The 18,945-nt window shown below is 43.0% G+C and overlaps 1 protein-coding gene across 3 annotated transcripts in view; it reads right to left on the bottom strand.

The window, feature by feature from the left end:
• Positions 1 to 18,945, bottom strand: part of LOC113645751 (RAB3A interacting protein (rabin3)) — a 35,593-nt gene that overhangs the window by 15,375 nt on the left and 1,273 nt on the right. For 2 of the 3 annotated variants that reach the window (XM_027151576.2, XM_027151578.2), the window contains exons 2-4: positions 13,060 to 13,132; positions 12,293 to 12,562; positions 8,373 to 8,565 (exon numbers count right to left, since the gene is read on the bottom strand). In XM_027151576.2, coding sequence (XP_027007377.2) covers positions 8,373 to 8,565; positions 12,293 to 12,537 — 438 coding nt within the window. In that variant the 5' untranslated portion in view covers positions 12,538 to 12,562; positions 13,060 to 13,132. Of the gene's footprint in view, positions 1 to 8,372; positions 8,566 to 12,292; positions 12,563 to 12,726; positions 12,943 to 13,059; positions 13,133 to 18,945 lie in introns of those variants that run through there. The other variant, XM_027151577.2, reaches the window with a different exon arrangement.

Genomic DNA, 18,945 nt, shown 5'->3' with positions numbered 1-18,945 from the left:
ATAGAGGTTTTGATGGTCATCCCAATTCCCTGATCCAAAACCCATTAAAAACATGGTATGATGTATGGAAGATGAGAGTCTGCAAAAAAAAGGACAGAGGACCATGAAGGATCTGTAGATGTTGGGTCTCGGATGCTCTGATCTGTAATACCCCTGGGTACTCGAGTACCAATAATTGTTACATGTCTTTCGGTGTAAGATGAAGACAATTAATATTTACCACTTATTCTAGAAATAACTGATCATCATCTTGTCTTCCTGTATTCAGCAATACTTAATCGCACGCAATTTCTGGCTTCAAGTGATGTGGGCTTTGAATTAACCGTCTAAAACCCTGCACCAGCATCGGACAGGTACAACACGTACTGTAGCACCACGGATACACCAAGCAAAATAGAAATGCAAGGCAGTTATAAAGCAAGTAGCAAACAAATGGAAATAAAGTGCTAATGTAGAACCTTACCAAGACAAGTCAGACAGGACTGATGGCTATACAGGATTAAGTGTCTAATTGCATTTCCTGCAAGTCCAAATTCCCACCCAAAAACAAGTTACACTTTTATAATAATATACAAGTTCCTTGCTCCACGATCGGATCATCTTACAACAGAATCTATGTCTCAATCTAACAAATATTGTATGTACACCATCTATAGGTCGTGGTAAACATATGTGGACACCTGGGCCTGTGTAGATGAAAATGCTTAGTGCAAAGAGTTGCTCCTAATTAAACTGAAGAGAAGATCTTAGTAAAGATAAAGGTTATTTACAAAGCATCGTAACCCTTTAGAAAGCTCATATGGTTAAAAAGTGTTAGGAGTAGAGAGGAAGACTTTTAAGAGGCTGAAGAGTTCTCGATAGCAGAGGAGAAAATGGCTAAAAGGTGAAGAAGGAGAAGAAGGTACAGTAAGGTTACTCGTGTAACTCCGGTTCTCTGAAAACTGTGGTCTGAAAAGTGAGGTCTCTTACTATGGAAAAGGCCTCATGTGTGATTCAGGACAAAAACCTGATATGAACAGTATCTATAAATTCAAATGGAGCCCTAGTTAGTGCCCTCAGAACAATCGATAAAAGCCATGATGGGATGAGCTGTTTCACTGCTTGTCTCAGAGACTCACTCCTTTCATAAAGCGGCACACGAGGGGATGCCGTCCAACAGAAGCTCCTTCAGAGCCTACATTTCAAGCCGAAATGGCAGCCAGGTAAACTTTAATAGTGGAAAATGTCCTACCGGTGTCCACTAAGCTCTGCAAATAAACAGAGAATGTCGAACACTGAGCACTGAAAAGGAATTACTCCTTTGTGTGACAGCTTGCGATCATATAAGGAGCTGCTGGAGCCCTAGCACTTTGGTAGTGCTTATAAGTTCCTGCGGAAGCCAGAATGCATCCAAATTCAGCCTCTCATGGGCCAGACCCAGAGGTTCCAGATGGGGTGAAATATTTGGCTGCCCGGTTGTGACAGTAGGTCACAATTTCTCCGTGCAAAGGATTGCCTCTTGAAAGGACATCTGCCCCCATGTTTAGAACTCCTGGGACATGCATCCCTGCAGACAATCTGCTTGTGTGCTCGACTGGGCAAATGCACGCGGCAGAATATTTTTCATTGCCAGAAACACTGCCTCCAACTGGTTTATGTGGATCTTGCGGAACTGGGGCGTCCAGTGGCCGTTTATTGACCTGTCCTGGACAACAGCCAGGGACACCATTTAACGAAGTCCTTGAAAGGAATTCTGAATCCTGGATTCATTAAATGACATGTGAGCATCACATAGATATCCTTAGACCAGTGAGACTGAGGGCTAGGGCTCCAGTGAAAGCACTGCCTTTATGCACCTGCTATAATCCCAATGAAAGGTAACGTTACATTCACCAGGACTTACATTCGTGCAGAACGTACTCTCCAAGCCTCCTGACAGAGACCTAGTGGTTTTGTTTAACCGCTTCCATAGATGATCTAGTGGACAGTGAAAAAACCACCAGGGATCTGTTAGGCCCCGTTTCTGCAGCCACAGCGATGAGCCTGGATGCAACAATACATTTTTATTATTGGTTTTGAACCCAAAGTTTGAAGTGACAAAACAGGTTTGCTTAACTTTCCCAGACCACACACTACTAGTGGCTGAGTTTCCTGCACTTGAAGATGTTTCATCATGAGTGCTACACATATTACATCGCGTAACGAGGGAAACCCGAACTGCCCTGTCCGCCATTCAGAACTATGATGTCCACAGTCCACACGCTCCGGGGGAACAGGAGTGGCGGACACTGGGGGAGGACAATACAGAGAACCCTTGGTGCTATCTGTCCCTCTCCTGAGGATACTGTACTCTAGGTATCTCTCTTCTTCTTGTTAGAAGGGTGAGTGGACCTAGATTTAGATTGACTTCTTATCCCATGGTTTACTAGCGCTTGGAGCAGCTGGGGGAGGAGCCAAATGCTCTGCGCCCTGGGATTTTGCAATCCTAGACGCGTTCAAAAATCCCCTGTTCTGCATCAGAGAGAAGGGCCGGAGCAGGAGGGTGTGGTGTTCTCTTTTGTGGTAAGCAGACAGAAAAGTCTCACCTTCTTCCTTTTAAAGCTCACATCTTTGCCTAATCGCCTCAATGAGACTACTGGTGCATCGAGGTAATCTAATTTCTCTCTGTCCCCGATGCTCGATAGGTTAAGCCATAGAGACCTCTCGGACACAACGGTGAGAGCCATCGTACGTATACACAGTACGTGTAACATTACCGAATTCTACCCAGACCACCGGATTTGGATTCCCGGATGCTAGCTGAGTGCCCAGCTCGACCAAAAGCTCTGCTTGATAGGCCATCAGCATGCACACCTCTGATGCACACCTTCAGCTCTTATCAGTGTAATAATGGTCTAACTGCTAGTGCTAATGCAGATAAATACCAGAGGAAGTCATTCCGAAGGCAGCCGTACAGTTAGATGATGTAGAGAAAGAGGTAGAGTCGTGTGGTGAGACGCTGAGAGACGAGATTTAATAACTAGTCAAGGGATATGAAAACTGTCAGATTTAGCTTAGCAGCCAAGTTGCTCCCTCAAGCACCTTCATACTGCTGACCTGAACTTAATCCTCTACCATTCTTTCACCTTTCATTTCTTCCCAATCACATGACTAATTCCACAGCATCCTCATAATCACAGCTTGCCGGTGAACAAAATCAGACTGGTATACAGTATAGTGGTGTTAGCAAAGAACCGTGGAACAAAACACTTTGTGTCCTTTGCTGTATTTTGAGCTTTAAAGCCATGGTGATGTACGACTCTCTTAGTGATGAGTGCACATACTTCGGTACTTGATGCTTCACCACTGCCTTTATTTTCATCTTGGGATTAAGTTGAACTTTTTTTGGACCAAACATTGTTCCTCCCTAGGAGTGAATTTGAGCCTTCGTCCTAAACATCTGTGCGGATCCATTTGCCTACAGCTGTTTAGGTGTTTGAAAGTTGCTCTTAAGAAGGAACCGGACTGTTTTTTTTAGTGAGGTCTAGCCATGAACGCACCAAGCAATTTTTCAGACAGGACTGTTTCTACATTTACTAGTGTCACATTATTAACAGTATTATATCTCTATATGAATGAGAGAGACATTCCTTCGAGTTATTCTAAAACTTACGAAACCCATTCTTTAGAATGGGTACTTTGTAGGGTATTAACTGGAGTAGACAGATGTGTTTTTGTGTGATCCTATTACATTTAATGGTTTGTCTCCTTGCAGACTAACACAAAGCCATCAGTGTTAGGGTCTGTACTAGGACTTCATCCTAGACTACTCTCTCTACACCATCTGTCTCTCCTCAGTACGGTTTGCAGCTTTACCAGACAGATCACATTCTCCATCATGCTGTATGACAGATACGCTGTAAATCTCCTTCTCCCCCTTCCTATATGTTAACGTCTGGCCTACATCCACAATGATGCCTCTCATAAGCTTTGGGAATTAGGGACACACTGTGAGTGAGCAATGCTGTGCATCGTGTAAAAGCCAGCAGTACAAGTACAAGAAAAAGCAAAGGACGTGTCTCAGCCTGTTGATACCACATAAGGGATGACAAAGGATGAGAAAATGGATAAAAATTAGGTAAATGAAAAGGATACTGATTAAAAAATAAAGGCTAAGATGATGATATAACCGGCTGTAATATATGAATGATCGACTGAACTGGTGGTGGTTTTCCACAAGCACAGATACCACAAACTGGGTAATAAACCTGTGGGAATCCCCCATCTCATATGGGAATACGGTGATCCCTCGTTTATCACGGTTAATGGGGACCGGAACCCCTCGCAATAGGTGAAAATCCGCCAATTAGGATTGGCCTTAAGTTTGACCTTTTCACTGATGGTCATCATCTTCCTCTTCGGCTCACTAGAGGAATCTTTCACAGAGGCACGGCACTTAGGAGGCATCGATTTATCGCCCAGCCCTATCTAGTACCGCTACTAGTGGTAGTTTCTGCTCAGTCCAGGTCCATAAGAATTTATTTGCAATGAGGGTGAAACGAGCTCCAAAGAACGCACCAAATTTAGCTGCCAGGCCTCCAAAAAAGAATTCGTTCAAATTTTCACTGAACAACTTTGGAGAAATATTTCCCACTTGCAATTCAGGAGCAGGAATAGTGCGTTTTTTTGTTTTTTTTTTACAGCATGGCCTAGCACAGCTGCAGCGATGTGGAGTTAGAATGGTATGAATGGATGCTATCAGAATTTAAATAGAAAATTCCTCATATCAAATACAAATCATTCATTGCAACACTTAACACAAGCTGCTCGGTAGCGTCAGGTAGGAAAATATTGTACATCACTTAAGTGCGTGTTGTCGGCAAGAAATACAGTGATCCCTCGTTAATGGGGACCGGAACCCCTCGCGATAGGTGAAAATCCACGAAGTAGGATTGGCCCTAAGTTTGACCTTTTCACTGATGGTCATCATCTTCCTCTTCCTCTTCGGCTCACTAGAGGAATCTTTCGCAGAGGCACGGTGCTTAGGACGCATCGTAAGGGCTTAACGACTAGGTAATTTCGAACACAATACGCGAGACATAGTTGACAGCGTGAACAAGAGTGGCGAGATACAACAAGGGAAGAAGCTGGAAGAGGATGCGATGATGCTCAGCCGATCAGCTCAGATCTCGCGCCGGGAACCAATCATGTGCCTTGTCTGAGTGCCCGTGGGTATGTACAAAGCCTCTGAGAGGGTTTCTATCTTTGTCTGGCATCCTGGGAAACCGTTTTTATTTTTATTTTTCAATGAATATTTTTGAGAAATCACAGATGCACCGAGGCCGCGAAACTTGAACCGCGAAGTGGCGAGAGATTACTGTAGTGTAATAATGTAATGTAGTGGCATATTTTTAAATCTTGGTCGTTTTCTTTAGCTGCTATCCCTATGCTTCTGTAACAATGCGAATGCCCCCGCTGTGGGAAGAATAAAGCATTATGGGCCAATTTCTGTCTTTACTCAATAGCTCTTTACCACACACATTTCCTATTCGCTCGTTACCGTAAATAGGCGCTTGACACTAGTGCTAACAAAACGTTTTTATCTACAAAGCACTAAACTCATGAATGGATGTTTCGGTTAACATTAACATACATACACAGAATAAGTAATGAGTTTATTCTCGAACAATAATGCAAACCGAAAGTGTGAAAGCTAAACGAGGGCATGAAAAGGTAGAGCTATAAAACTGCCTATTTGTCATCACGTTATAAAGTTGCTATAAATTATAAATCACCCTGCACAATGTCATGCATGCAGCTCTTTGGTGATACTTTCGTTCCAGCAGATGGTTAAACAAAACAAAAAAAATAATTCAGCACTTTCTACCAGCAATCTGAGCCTGGGGGAAGAAAAGCAACACACAAACACACCGGAGAAACTGTTACTGAGCCAGTTCTCCGAGCTGAACACTGACACCAGACTCCAAATGTGCTTGTATTGCATGTACAATATCTCCCACTATGTCACTTTCTGGCTGAACACAATGTTTACACTGTCTAAGGAATAGGTCTTTTTTTACTTGCTTAAAAATATAAAGAACTGTATGTGTGAAATCTCCCACCGTCACTTCAACTGTATACACTGTTTATTACAGTTAACTATTATCTTGTACAACCTAAGAGCTACTAATTACTCCGTACACGTGTACAACAACAACACAAGTATTTCTTTGTCTAAAGAATTTCTTTACCAAAGGTGCCTAAGAATTTCTTTACCTAAGGTGCCTGGCAAAAATAAAACTGTGTTACATCTCGACTGGATTACTGAAAAGCGCTCTATGTTGTTCTTTTAGGCAGCCATCTCTGTCTCGCCTTCGATTAGTCCAAAATGCCGCTGCAAGTCTTTTGATTGGTGCAAGGAAAATGACCATATATCACCAGTTCAGTCGGGACCACGTGAGACAAAATAAAGACAATTCTTTGACACATTTAAATTTTTTATTTGCAAGCTTATATAAAATTTACATTTGGCGCTATGGCTCTGTTCTGAATTCCCCTTCCTTTTCATAAGCTCCATGAAAGCTAGTCAGGGAACAGCAGCAGCATCTGGGGACAATGTCCCATTTAAACTGGGAAAGCAGCAAGACAAAATCCCCCCCAAACAGACCATACCAGGCAATCCTCCCTGGCTCTTCCTGCTAACTGAGCCAGCAGAGGATTAAAGCGAGAATTTCACTAGCCAATCTTATTAGTAAAATACCCACAGAGCAGAGTACATGCTATTATCAGGCACGGAAAGCAGTTCCATTGCCATTTACTAGCAAACACTGACCATTACCCCCCCCCCCCCCCCAACCAACGGAAGGCGCAGCATCTGTACACAATTCAAGGGCTGCAGAAGACTCCAGAACATCATGATGAGAGAAAAAAAAGAAATGCCATCCCAATTTTCCAAGGAGCAACCAGAACCTTTTTTTTTTTACTCCTGGTTCTTAAATAGGGTGCCCTGTTTGAAAGGGACCAATAGCGCGCTTAGGAATCAGATCAGCTGATGGGCGGGGTTAGAAAATCTGACATCAGCTGATAGCCGAGCTTGACTATGTGGCCTGCCTGAAGTGACACTGAACGCTATATTTTTGGCCTCACTTCACTGGCTGCCGGTGTATTATACGGTTACAGTATAAAGTGATATTATTTGTTTTTAAATCTTTAAATGGTCAGACCCCGACATTCTTACTGCACTCCCTACAGTCCTGCCGTTCGCTTAGTTCACGCTTCATGACACCAAAAGGTCAAAGAGGAAGCTTAGAGGAGACGGTGCCTAGGCTATGGAAGTTTGCCTCTGCACATCAGACAGGTACCCACCGTTTGACGACGTAGTTCTATTCCCTGGTTTCTGTTTAATTCTGAATTATTGCTGTCATTATTTTATTTAACTATTTAATTATTTTATTTTATGTTTTAAAGCGATTTAGAAATAAAGTGTTATTATTATTATTATTATTATTATTATTATTATTATTATTATTATTAAGGGCTTTAAACTTAAACCAGCACCATTTCTGCCATCAAATGTATCCTGTAATTGTTTCTGTAAAACTTGCTGTGCTGCCACATTGTGTCATTCTAGCTGGATCATATATGTTGTGGATTCGGATCATTTATCAGGAGTACTGGGAATGAGGTAAAAATTACACACATACACACACACATACACACACACACACACACACACACACACACACACACATACATACACACACACATACACACACACATACACACACACATACACACACACACACACACATACACATACACACACACACACACACACACACACACACACACACACACACACACATACACACATACACACACACATACACACACACACACACACATACACACACACACACACACATACACATACACACACACACATACACATACACACACACACACACACACACATACATACACACACACATACACACACACACACATACATACACACATACATACACACACACAAACACACACACATACACACACACACACACACATACACACACACACACACACACACACACACACACACACATACATACACACATACATACACACACACATACACACACACACACACACATACACACACACACACACACACACACACACACACACACACACACACACACACACACACACACACACCAGTTCTAACTGCTGCTGTTTCAGTTAAACATCTAGCACATTAGTGATTACTGAGGTTTTTGCATTTCACAAAATATCCTTGTAAATAATTATTGAGGAATAAAGGAATAGACTGTAGTGTAAGGTGATGGATATAAACCGGAGTGAGGATGTTTACTTTTACAGGGATAATGAACTGGATTTCACTAATCCCTCACCTGCTGGGCTTTGGCCAGCTCTTCCTTCAGCCTCTCGTATCCCTTTTCTCTGACTTCCATCACAGAAGGGCTTCTGAGTCGTGATAGGCTGTCTGTGCTAAGGCCCAACGGGTCCTCGGCATCGTCGGCCAATGAGGCGCTCCCGTCACCTGGTCCCGCCTCCTGTGAAGCTGAGCCCTCCGGTCCAGGCATGCTGTGGAAACAAACACCACAGGGTTCATACACATAAATCAGCAGGACTGACAACTAACTAAAACAGAAACCTTTTCCATCTTTCAGTGATTCAGTAGCTACAAATTACATTTGGGGGGATATGAAAGAGCTTGGAATGAATCCATCAATGTAGAAATGGTAAAGCTTTTTATGTGGAGTTGCATGTTGGAGACCTCTTGGTTTTATTTCTTTTATATATTTTATCATCTTGTGTAAATGTATATCTTCTTATGTACTGTATATTTAGTTCTCATGGCACATATATTAATATTTGGAAGGCAATCATATCCAACACTTATCCAACACCCGGTTACAGGGAACATGGAGTCTACACACTACAGGACACAATCACACACACACAATATGAACGATTTAGAGATGCCAATCAGCCTACAACATGTCTTTGGTCTGTGGGAGTAACATACAAAGTGGAAGAAAGAAATCGAACCCCCAACCCAGGAGATGTGAGACAAAAATGCTAAATGTGATCATATCATTTGTCAGACAGTTTAACTCAACACCCAGCAGTCTATAATGCTCACCTGGGCCAAACAAACTCAACACCACTGAACACATGCACTTTACAAAGCTGCATCAAACAGTCTTAGAATAAAATAATTAATGCAACAATACATTGTTCACACTAATGTTTACTAAGAGTGCCAATAATTCTGAAATTGACTGTGTATATACCTATTATAAATAGACACCTATTATATTCATTCATTTTCTACCGCTTATCTGAACTACCTCGGGTCACGGGGAGCCTGTGCCTCAGGCGTCATCGAGCATCGAGGCAGGATACACCCTGGACAAAGTGCCAACACATCGCAGGGCACACACACACACACTCATATTCACTCACACACTCACACACTACAGACAATTTCCCAGAGATGCCAATCAACCTACCATGCATGTCTTTGGACCGGGGGAGGAAACCGGAGTACCCGGAGGAAACCCCCGTGGCACGGGGAGAACATGCAAACTCCACACACACAAGGCGGAGGCGGGAATCGAACCCCCACCCCTGGAGGTGTGAGGCGAACGTGCTAAATACTAAGCCACCGTGACCCCCACACCTATTATATTGATTGTTTAAACTGAAATGAATGACTTATTTTGGTTCCCTCAGCTGTGCGAGCGCTAGAAATGTTCAACTTTGAACTTCTACTGAAGAAACCCATGTGTGTGATGTGCTCTCGCTCTGAACAGATGCTGAACTGGACCAAAGGAAGCAACATCATCATCAGGAACTTGGAAAAGTCCATTCAGAGCGTTGACCTGTTTGACACCTTCTCAGTGTTTGGGAAGATCGTGTCACACTTTGATCTGTTCTGATCTAAACAGCTGAATATCTTTGTATCATGATTAACGTGTATGTGTACTGTGTGGTGTCAAGGTGTCAAGGCTGATGTAAAGGTTTCCTCGAGTTTAAAAACTGAATGCACATTTTCACACTTGACTACAAAAGTATTGAATACTTAAGGCTGTAAAAGCTACTGTAAGCTATATAGAAGCATCAGCATGAACAAAACATCAAACCCTGAATTAGATGAGCTACAAACTTTAAATCAGGTTTAACACCAAAAGCAGGACGCTGAGGCTTCAGATCTCAGAACAAAAGATCTCTCAAATGGGACAGATGAATATCGAAAAGGGGAAAAACTAAGCAGGTAATAATGAAGATAGGGTTAAGAAGGTCATGAGCTCAAATCCCAGCATTGCCAAGCTGCACGTGAACTTGTAAACATAAATAAAGGTAAATAATCGATTACAGAACTACAGGTCTTTTAATTTTACCCATGAAGATGACATTTAACCACGTTAAAAAAAAAACAGTGTGAACTGTGAATAAACACACAGCTCCAGAGTGTGTGTGTGCATCAGTCTGACCACCTCCACAGATCTCTGGCTGGAGATAAATGTAATTTAAATGATGTGTTCACATCAGGCTGCAATTACACAGACGTGATCCACCCACAGGAAATGGCATCACATTATTAGTTTTTTTTAATCCTGGAGGAGAAAAAAAGAAAAGAAGACTCTGCGATTGCCGCAAACACGTCGTGTCGCTGTTCGTGTAGGACACAGAGGTGGGAATCAAGCAGAGGACATGTAAGTACAGGCTACAGAAGAAAACGAGCTCTCGCCATCCTGTTCCCGTCACGTTCACAGCTGGCTGACTTCCTAATGATTTGCACATTGTGTGGGAGAAATCAGAGTTAATCACCATGAGCCTTACACCACAGCGCATGTTTTAATTCATACCTCACCATGCACTGCTAACACAAACACAGTGACACACTATAGGGCCAAAAGGTTGTGAGCCCCTGAACATCACGCTCATATGCTTCATCTGATATGGACATCTCACCCCAGCTTTATTCTAGATGTCGGAGCATGGCTTGGGGATTAGTGATCATTCAGCTACAGGAGCGTTAGTGAGATCAGACACTGACGTTGGAGTGTGTCTGTGGGGATTAGTGATCATTCAGCTACAGGAGCATTAGTGAGATCAGACACTGATGTTGGAGTGTGTCTGTGGGGATTAGTGATCATTCAGCTACAGGAGCATCAGTGAGATCAGACACTGATGTTATAGAGTGTGTCTGTGGGGATTAGTGATCATTCAGCTACAGGAGCATTAGTGAGATCAGACACTGACGTTGGAGTGTGTCTGTGGGGATTAGTGATCATTCAGCTACAGGAGAATTAGTGAGATCAGACACTGGTGTTGGAGTGTGTGTGTGTGGGGATTAGTGATCATTCAGCTACAGGAGCATTAGTGAGATCAGACACTGGTGTTGGAGTGTGTCTGTGGGGATTAGTGATCATTCAGCTACAGGAGCATTAGTGAGATCAGACACTGATGTTGGAGTGTGTCTGTGGGGATTAGTGATCATTCAGCTACAGGAGCGTTAGTGAGATCAGACACTGGTGTTGGAGTGTGTCTGTGGGGATTAGTGATCATTCAGCTACAGGAGCATTAGTGAGATCAGACACTGGTGTTGGAGTGTGTCTGTGGGGATTAGTGATCATTCAGCTACAGGAGCATTAGTGAGATCAGACACTGGTGTTGGAGTGTGTCTGTGGGGATTAGTGATCATTCAGCTACAGGAGCGTTAGTGAGATCAGACACCATCAGTGGGTTCATTGGGATTAATACAAATAAAATGTAAACATAACACTAATATTAAATCCTAAAACTGTTTATTCTACAGTTCTTATTACTTCTGTAAAGTCGTTTTGAAACAGCGTCCATCGTTAAAAACGTTATACAAGTAAAAATACATTTAATTAAATATATGGATTGTGACTTGGCATATTGCTGAATTTATCGTTGCAAAAATAATGACAGTAAAATGAACAAATCAATGCCGTTTCAAATCAGATGTTCGGTTTTAATAAAACAATTCAGTGACAGTAAGAATTAATGTTCTTTAATAATATGCTTCAAGCTGTTACTACTGAACGGCAAATAAAGAGATGGGATGTTTTTCACTTAGTTCATCACAATCCCTGGTGCCAACATTGACTCTTGGCCTGAATCTGCATGATATTATACATTGTGCTGCAGCCACATGATTGGCTGATTGTAAAACCGCATGTATATGTGCAAGTGTACATAATTTCATAAACAAACAAACAAACAAACAAACAAACAAACAAACAATAATAATAATAAGCCGGATACTAAATATTACCTGCCGTTGTGTGGCTCATCGTTGTCCAGGTCTCTGGGAGCAGGGTAAACCGGCTGGGTGGGTAACTGGTCAACATAGAGAGTGTTAGGAGGGCAGGTGTTCGAGCTCAGGGAGTGTGTGCGGTACAGGGTGCTGGGTGGTGCGCTGGGCTTCGGTGTGTGCGGCTCGTTCACACCATGCAAGTCCGGCGTGGTGGGTGATGCCAGGTTCACCTCGTGGAAACCTTCGAGGGGTTCGCTGGCCATCGTCTCAGAGTCATAGCATGCTTATCTGGGCATAAAGAGAAAGTCGAGTCAGTAAAACCACCGATTCTTTCTGGAAAGTTCTTAAAACATGTAGAATTATGTTTATAGAACAACTCCAACATGTTTTTAACCGTGTAGCTGATTTATCACTGAGAATCTCAATACAGGGGGAGAGTTACTGCCTGCAACCTATTTGTTGTAGTTGATGTAGATCATCAGCTCGTCTCTACCAGCTCCATCGGGGGGAGAACCAACACAGGACCACAGCTCACTGGATATTGCTTGGGTGATGGATTATTTCCAAACATGTGACTGGAGGAAGAGACGGACTAGTGCAAGCGAATCAGATTCAAGTTTCTTGCCCCTGATGGACAGGGCTGAGAAATGCTGACACAAAGTGACCGATGGTCTACAGACATTAACTCTCACCAATCTATGATCAGTTATATAGGCAAATTAAGGAGGCCTTGGTTGTACTACCACACAACCAAACTCTAAAACAGCAGGAAAGGGTTTGTGTACCATTCTGCAGAATGTGTTGGCAGTCCTTCACACATGTCCCAGGAACCTCGTCATCTCCTGGATCTCTTACTACCTGAAGACACGGGAATGAACAGAAAGTCGGACACAAAGTTATAGAGATACTTGGCAATAATGGTCAGGCTGTCGATGTTTAACAGTAAAGCAGCACACAGGAGTGATGCAGGACTTCACATACACACACACACACACACACTCACACACACATTCCTAACATGATGTCACACCCAAACACACATTCCAAAGATTAATCTCAAGAGTCAACGAAAGAGCCGTTCATTGTAGTGTTTACTAAAGGGAAAAAACAAACAGCTGATACGCCTGCTTTTGACAACGGCGTGGCCCACTGTCTATCAACCCGGTTGCTATGGCTACAGGCTTGACGTTGGCCAAGTGCCCGTATCGCCCCTGACACCGCAGACGTGTGTGTCAACAGAGAAGGCAGTTTTTCAGCATACCAAGTGTTGATACGATCTGCCTACATTGCTGTGAGGATAAAAATTAAATTAGCGTTCAGAAATAAGTGTTCAGTCACTTTTTTTTTAATATACCTCGAGTAACGTGCTTTGATTTTGTACTTGTAAATATGAACAAAAAAGTATGTATCCATAAGCATACGATAGCAACCATGACGAAGGTGAAGAAGCTTCCTAAAGTTCTGTAACAACACTCAAGTTGAAATAAACTACAGAGCCATTACAAAGACCGTAAACCTCCCTATTAGTACTAGCGGTTTGATAACACAGCTGTAAAGTTCACAGAACCACAGCTAACCATCTCTGGACCTCACACAAGATTACACAACACGCTCTCAGATGGATGGTAAGGAAGGTATGAAAGAAGGGAGCAGTCACTCAGAAAGAGCAGCAGAACCACCTGGAATCAGCAGGAACATTTACACGGAGAACAATAGGCAACAGACAGCAGCGTAATTATCTCCATTCCTATGCCTCACGTGCAGAGATGTGTGTCTAAAAGCATGTAATCACATCCGAAGGAAACAAAACATCTTTAGCTAGAATTCAGAAGAATCGTAGCCACGGCGAAGTGCGGTGGAGGGTGCATCATGGTGAAGCTGTACCGGGACACATTAGAGGAGAATTTAATCCCCTCCCGATTCTCACTGCCTCATTATGGAGAAATTTGTCCGAAGTGTGTATATGTGTGTGTGTGTGTGTGTGTGTGTGCCCTGCGATGGGTTGGCACGCCATCCAGGGTGTATCCTGCCTTGATGCCCAATGACGCCGGAGATAGGCACAGGCTCCCCGTGACCCGAGAAGTTAGGATAAGCGGTAGAAAATGAATGAATGTTGCAAAAAGCATATTGTTTTAAACTGTATGTAAGAAGAAATGTATAACGGGAGCGAGTAGAATGGACAGATTGGTTTAAACAGACACGACGTCTATGTTGTCTCAAATAATCACACTTTCACTCTTTTAGAAGTGTGAGGAAACGGTCGACGGTGTCGTGCTGTGGCCCGGATGCTGGTGCCGGATGTGCTGCTTTGAGGGTTTCAGAAACTGCTGACCTCCTGAGACTTTTCACATAACGGTCTTGAAAGTTTACAAGATATAGTGCAAAAAGAAAAAAAGAGAAGAAAAAAAACTGGCAGTGAGCAGAAGAGTTGTTGGTGGAAACACTAATTTGATGAACTTTAACTTGTATAATCACTGTTTATAACTGCGGTGAGCAGAAAAACATCTCCGCATTCACAACACATCAAACTTTGAGGTACATGAGCTACATCAGGGTTCCACTCCCGTCAGTCAACAACAGAAACCTGAGCCTACAGGAGAGAGAGAGAGAGAGAGAGAGAGAGAGAGAGAGAGAGAGAGAGAGAGAGAGAGAGAGAGGGAGAGAGAGCCTCGCTCGAACTGGACCAGGCCATGATTACACAATCCTCAAATGTCCCGTTTCTTACCTTCTACTATTTCTGCATACGTGTTATATTTATATAAAGGGAACGATAAAGCTGTCTGGTCTGGTCTGGATTCTGCTGGTTGTGAGAAGGCCAGGAGAAAATGTCAGCAAAAGTAGGCAGTGTGATGAAAACTAGTGCCGACATACAGTAGATATCAGACCACATAGAGATCGGATTCCAACTGAGACCCACATCGATTACGCTAATTATGTGTGGAGCTAAAACAGAGGAGGGATGGATGGATGGATGGATGGATGGATGGATCAGATGGATGGCTGGCTGGATCAGATGGATGGCTGGCTGGGTCAGATGGATGGCTGGCTGGGTCAGATGGATGGATGGATGGATGGATGGATGGATGGCTGGCTGGGTCAGATGGATGGATGGATGGCTGGCTGGGTCAGATGGATGGATGGATGGCTGGCTGGGTCAGATGGATGGATGGCTGGATGGATGGATGGATGGATGGATGGATGGATGGATGGATGGATCTTTATTGTCATTGCATTGTACAGGTAACACAGCAACGAAATCCAGTTTGGCATCTACCAGAAGTGCAAAATGTAGCAGTCGTGCAAATAAATATCTAGCATATTTACAGCAGGTGGTATACAGTGAATAAATATAAAGGCTATAACAGTGCAGAGATGTGTGGACATCATATCTATAACTGCACTATCGACTTATTGAACCATACATGCACACGATCGGCATCATTTTAGCTGACCGGATGTTGCCAATTGTGCTCGTTTATATCAGAATAAACATCACCAAGAGCTTAGCCACTTATAGAGAATTATGGCACTGAAGAGGTATAGCACGTCCTAGCACGGATTTTATTACAACCTCGTTTTTATTAACTTCGTCTGAGAGTCCAGTTTATTTCATGTTTTGTTTGTGTGCACTATTTTGTTTTTTTATTAGGTAGGATTTTTTTTGCGCATATTCTTCAGAATTAGAAGTTCATAATACGGTCTTAAAATGACAACAATATCGGTGTACAGGACAGTGGTGAGACCGGCCATGCTGTACGGTTTAGAGACAGTGTCACTGAAGAAGAAACAGGAGTCAGAGCTAGAGGTAGCCCAGCTGAAGATGTTGAGGTTCTCTTTGGGAGTGACGAGATTGTACAGGATTAGGAACGAGTACATCAGAGCGACAGCTCATGTTGGACGTTTGAGGGACAAAGTTAGGGAGGCCAGATTAAGATGGTTTGGACATGTCCAGAGGAGAGAGAGTGAGTATATTGGTAGGAGAATGTTGGACATGGAGCTGCCAGGCAGGAGGCAAAGATGAAGGCCGAAGAGGAGGTATATGGATGTAATTAATGAGGATATGAAGCTAGTGGGTGCAAGTGTTGAGGATGCAGAAGATAGGGATAGGTGGAGAGAGAGATGTTTCGCTGTGGAGACCCCTGAAGGGAAAAGCCGAAAGAAGAAGAAGAAGAAGAAAATGACAACAATATCATCAGGTTTAAGTGTCAGGTTTCCGGACAACAGTCTTATTTATTAAACACTATAAATCTGAGGTTTCCGAGGAAGTCGGTCACTGTAGGACAACTGTGAGTGTAACACACTGATTGGATCAGAATCCCAGTGTGTTAACTCACCATGTGTTACTACTTTATGCCAGCTACTGCTTTAGCGTAGTCAGCTTTCCAGGCCAACAAAACATGGGACCGCTTTAAACTGATTTGAGTGAACTGAATCGGGGTGATTAAGCCAAATAAAGCACCTGATTCATACTGACAGGCGGCCGTGTACATCGCACAACGGACGTCTTTATGAAAATCAACACAACCGCTCAATATATAAATAACCAGTTTAAAATAATATGTGACGAATAAGCAGAACGTGCAGCGTTCCTGCAGTACTGCAGCTCTGTCCTTTGGCTCAGCTTGCATATTGTGGATCATTTTGAATAAAGCAAAACAAATGCTGCCCAAAATATAAACTTCACACGAGACCATTTAGAACACAAAGGAGAAATACAATAACAAGTGTTAAAAAGTAGAATATTGTGTTCTCCCCCGGATTTGGAGCAGGAAGCTCACAGCGATACCGAACCCCAGACTACCCGTAGGTGACGGTGCGAGTTCGGCTGCACCGGATCTGTGCCGTGAATCCCATAAACATGAACGCAACTCGTACACGACTCTGCACGGGAAGTAAAGTAACCTGAGTGTGCGTGTTCTAGCAGATGATGGCATCGTTAGTTTCCACAACAAACGTGTCGCATGAGTGAGAGGGGAAGGTTGTGGGACAGAGAAGGTAAGGAGCTTTTACTGTGCATAATAAGAAAAAGGTGAGACTTTATGTGATGTATAAGAGGAGCACAAATGCACTGGGTTCGACAGAACCTGAAACTAGAACACTGTTGTGGACCACGGTGTGAAAACCACCTCGAAGTTACTTGAAACTTTTTTACTTGTCATCGAACCCTTAAATGATTCCATTTTAAGGCGTGTGTTTGAACCAGTTTTACAGATGACTTGTTGGGAAGAGATGAAAGATTTATACATTCAAATACAAATTCATATGCAAATGAAGTCTTGGGAAATCTCAGGCCACGTGAGGAGTGGGTCCAGTAAGCAGCTAACATGACTGTATGGTGCTTCTGCAGCTTAACCATGAATGAGCTTCGCTTGCCTTGGGACTACTCGCTGATCTGATCTGCTGTCTTCAGCTAAATAAATTAAATAAATGCACGTGATTGGCTGCAACAAGCTGTAACAGAGAATCAGTGTTAAAAGCTGAATGGCTCTACGGTCATTTTTTAAAGTCTGCAGAAACACAGCAGTCCACCGTGACTCGACTCCTTGTCTGGATCCGGTCCGTAATCTTCATACCAGCTGTAAAGTCATTAAACTCCAACAAAGGAAGGTCTGTATACTTGTTGAGGAGCCACAATAAAAAAAAAGAATGATTTGTTTATAGGCACCACTCCTACGCAGCGCAAACTCGCTCCACACCCGTGCACGACGCTCCACACAAACGCTGTAACAGGAACGGATAAGGAAAGACAGATCCGCTTTATCTGCAGCCTAATCGCTTTTTAACCTCACCACATTGGTCCATGTCGGCATTACAAATTCTAACCGAGATCCAAAGTCCACTTATGCTCGGTGTTATCTGCCCGGTCTCTTATTAACTCTTCGTATCGGGTTCTGTTGCTAGCTTTGGAAAAAGAACGAGTCTGAAGGCTGTTCACTCTGACAGCACAATCGAACCAAAGATGTTTAGAAAAAAAAAAGTTTAAGAATGTACAGCAGCAAGTTTTTGTAAGTGGTGATAAACACTCTTCAGTCCAAACTACAATCTACTACTTGTATTCAATTATGGTACATTTAATGGCTTTGGAAAAAGCTTTATATAAAAGAGGGTTTGTATTTATTATTAATGGGACAGCTGATGTTATGGATGTGTCCCTCACGTGAATGACCAACTGAGAGAAGAGACCACACACACACACACACACACACACACACACACACACACACACACACACATACACACACACACACAGTCAGTTCACCCTACAGTCCTGGGATTCAGCACTGGATATTTTACCATTAGAGCTTTTTTCCCTCCACAATCCATCACAAAGTCTTATGTGCATCTAATCATGACAATGGTTTTAGTCTTCACGCTCGGAAATCCTGCTGACGCTCCGGCCATCAATTACCGAGATCACATGCTGAAGATGGGGGAAGGGGGGGGGGGCAGCAGTCTCATTCTCACTATTGTAGACAGTTCACAATCAATACGTGAATACATAACATTTCATCTGCACTTGCTGATGAAGTAAAGCCAAGGCTTCTTTATGTAGGCTAGTCAGGATCCTCAGGTACAAGAGGACAAGCCTGGGATTAAATTCCATCTCATCATTTATTTATTAAGGCATTAAAAGGGTTAATAACACAGCACTCTAGAGTGTGTGTATATGT

Source organism: Tachysurus fulvidraco, chromosome 19 (assembly GCF_022655615.1).
Source record: "Tachysurus fulvidraco isolate hzauxx_2018 chromosome 19, HZAU_PFXX_2.0, whole genome shotgun sequence".
Lineage (NCBI taxonomy): Eukaryota > Metazoa > Chordata > Actinopteri > Siluriformes > Bagridae > Tachysurus > Tachysurus fulvidraco.
Note: the sequence above shows the minus strand (reverse complement) of the source record. Positions and strands in the feature narration are given on the sequence as shown.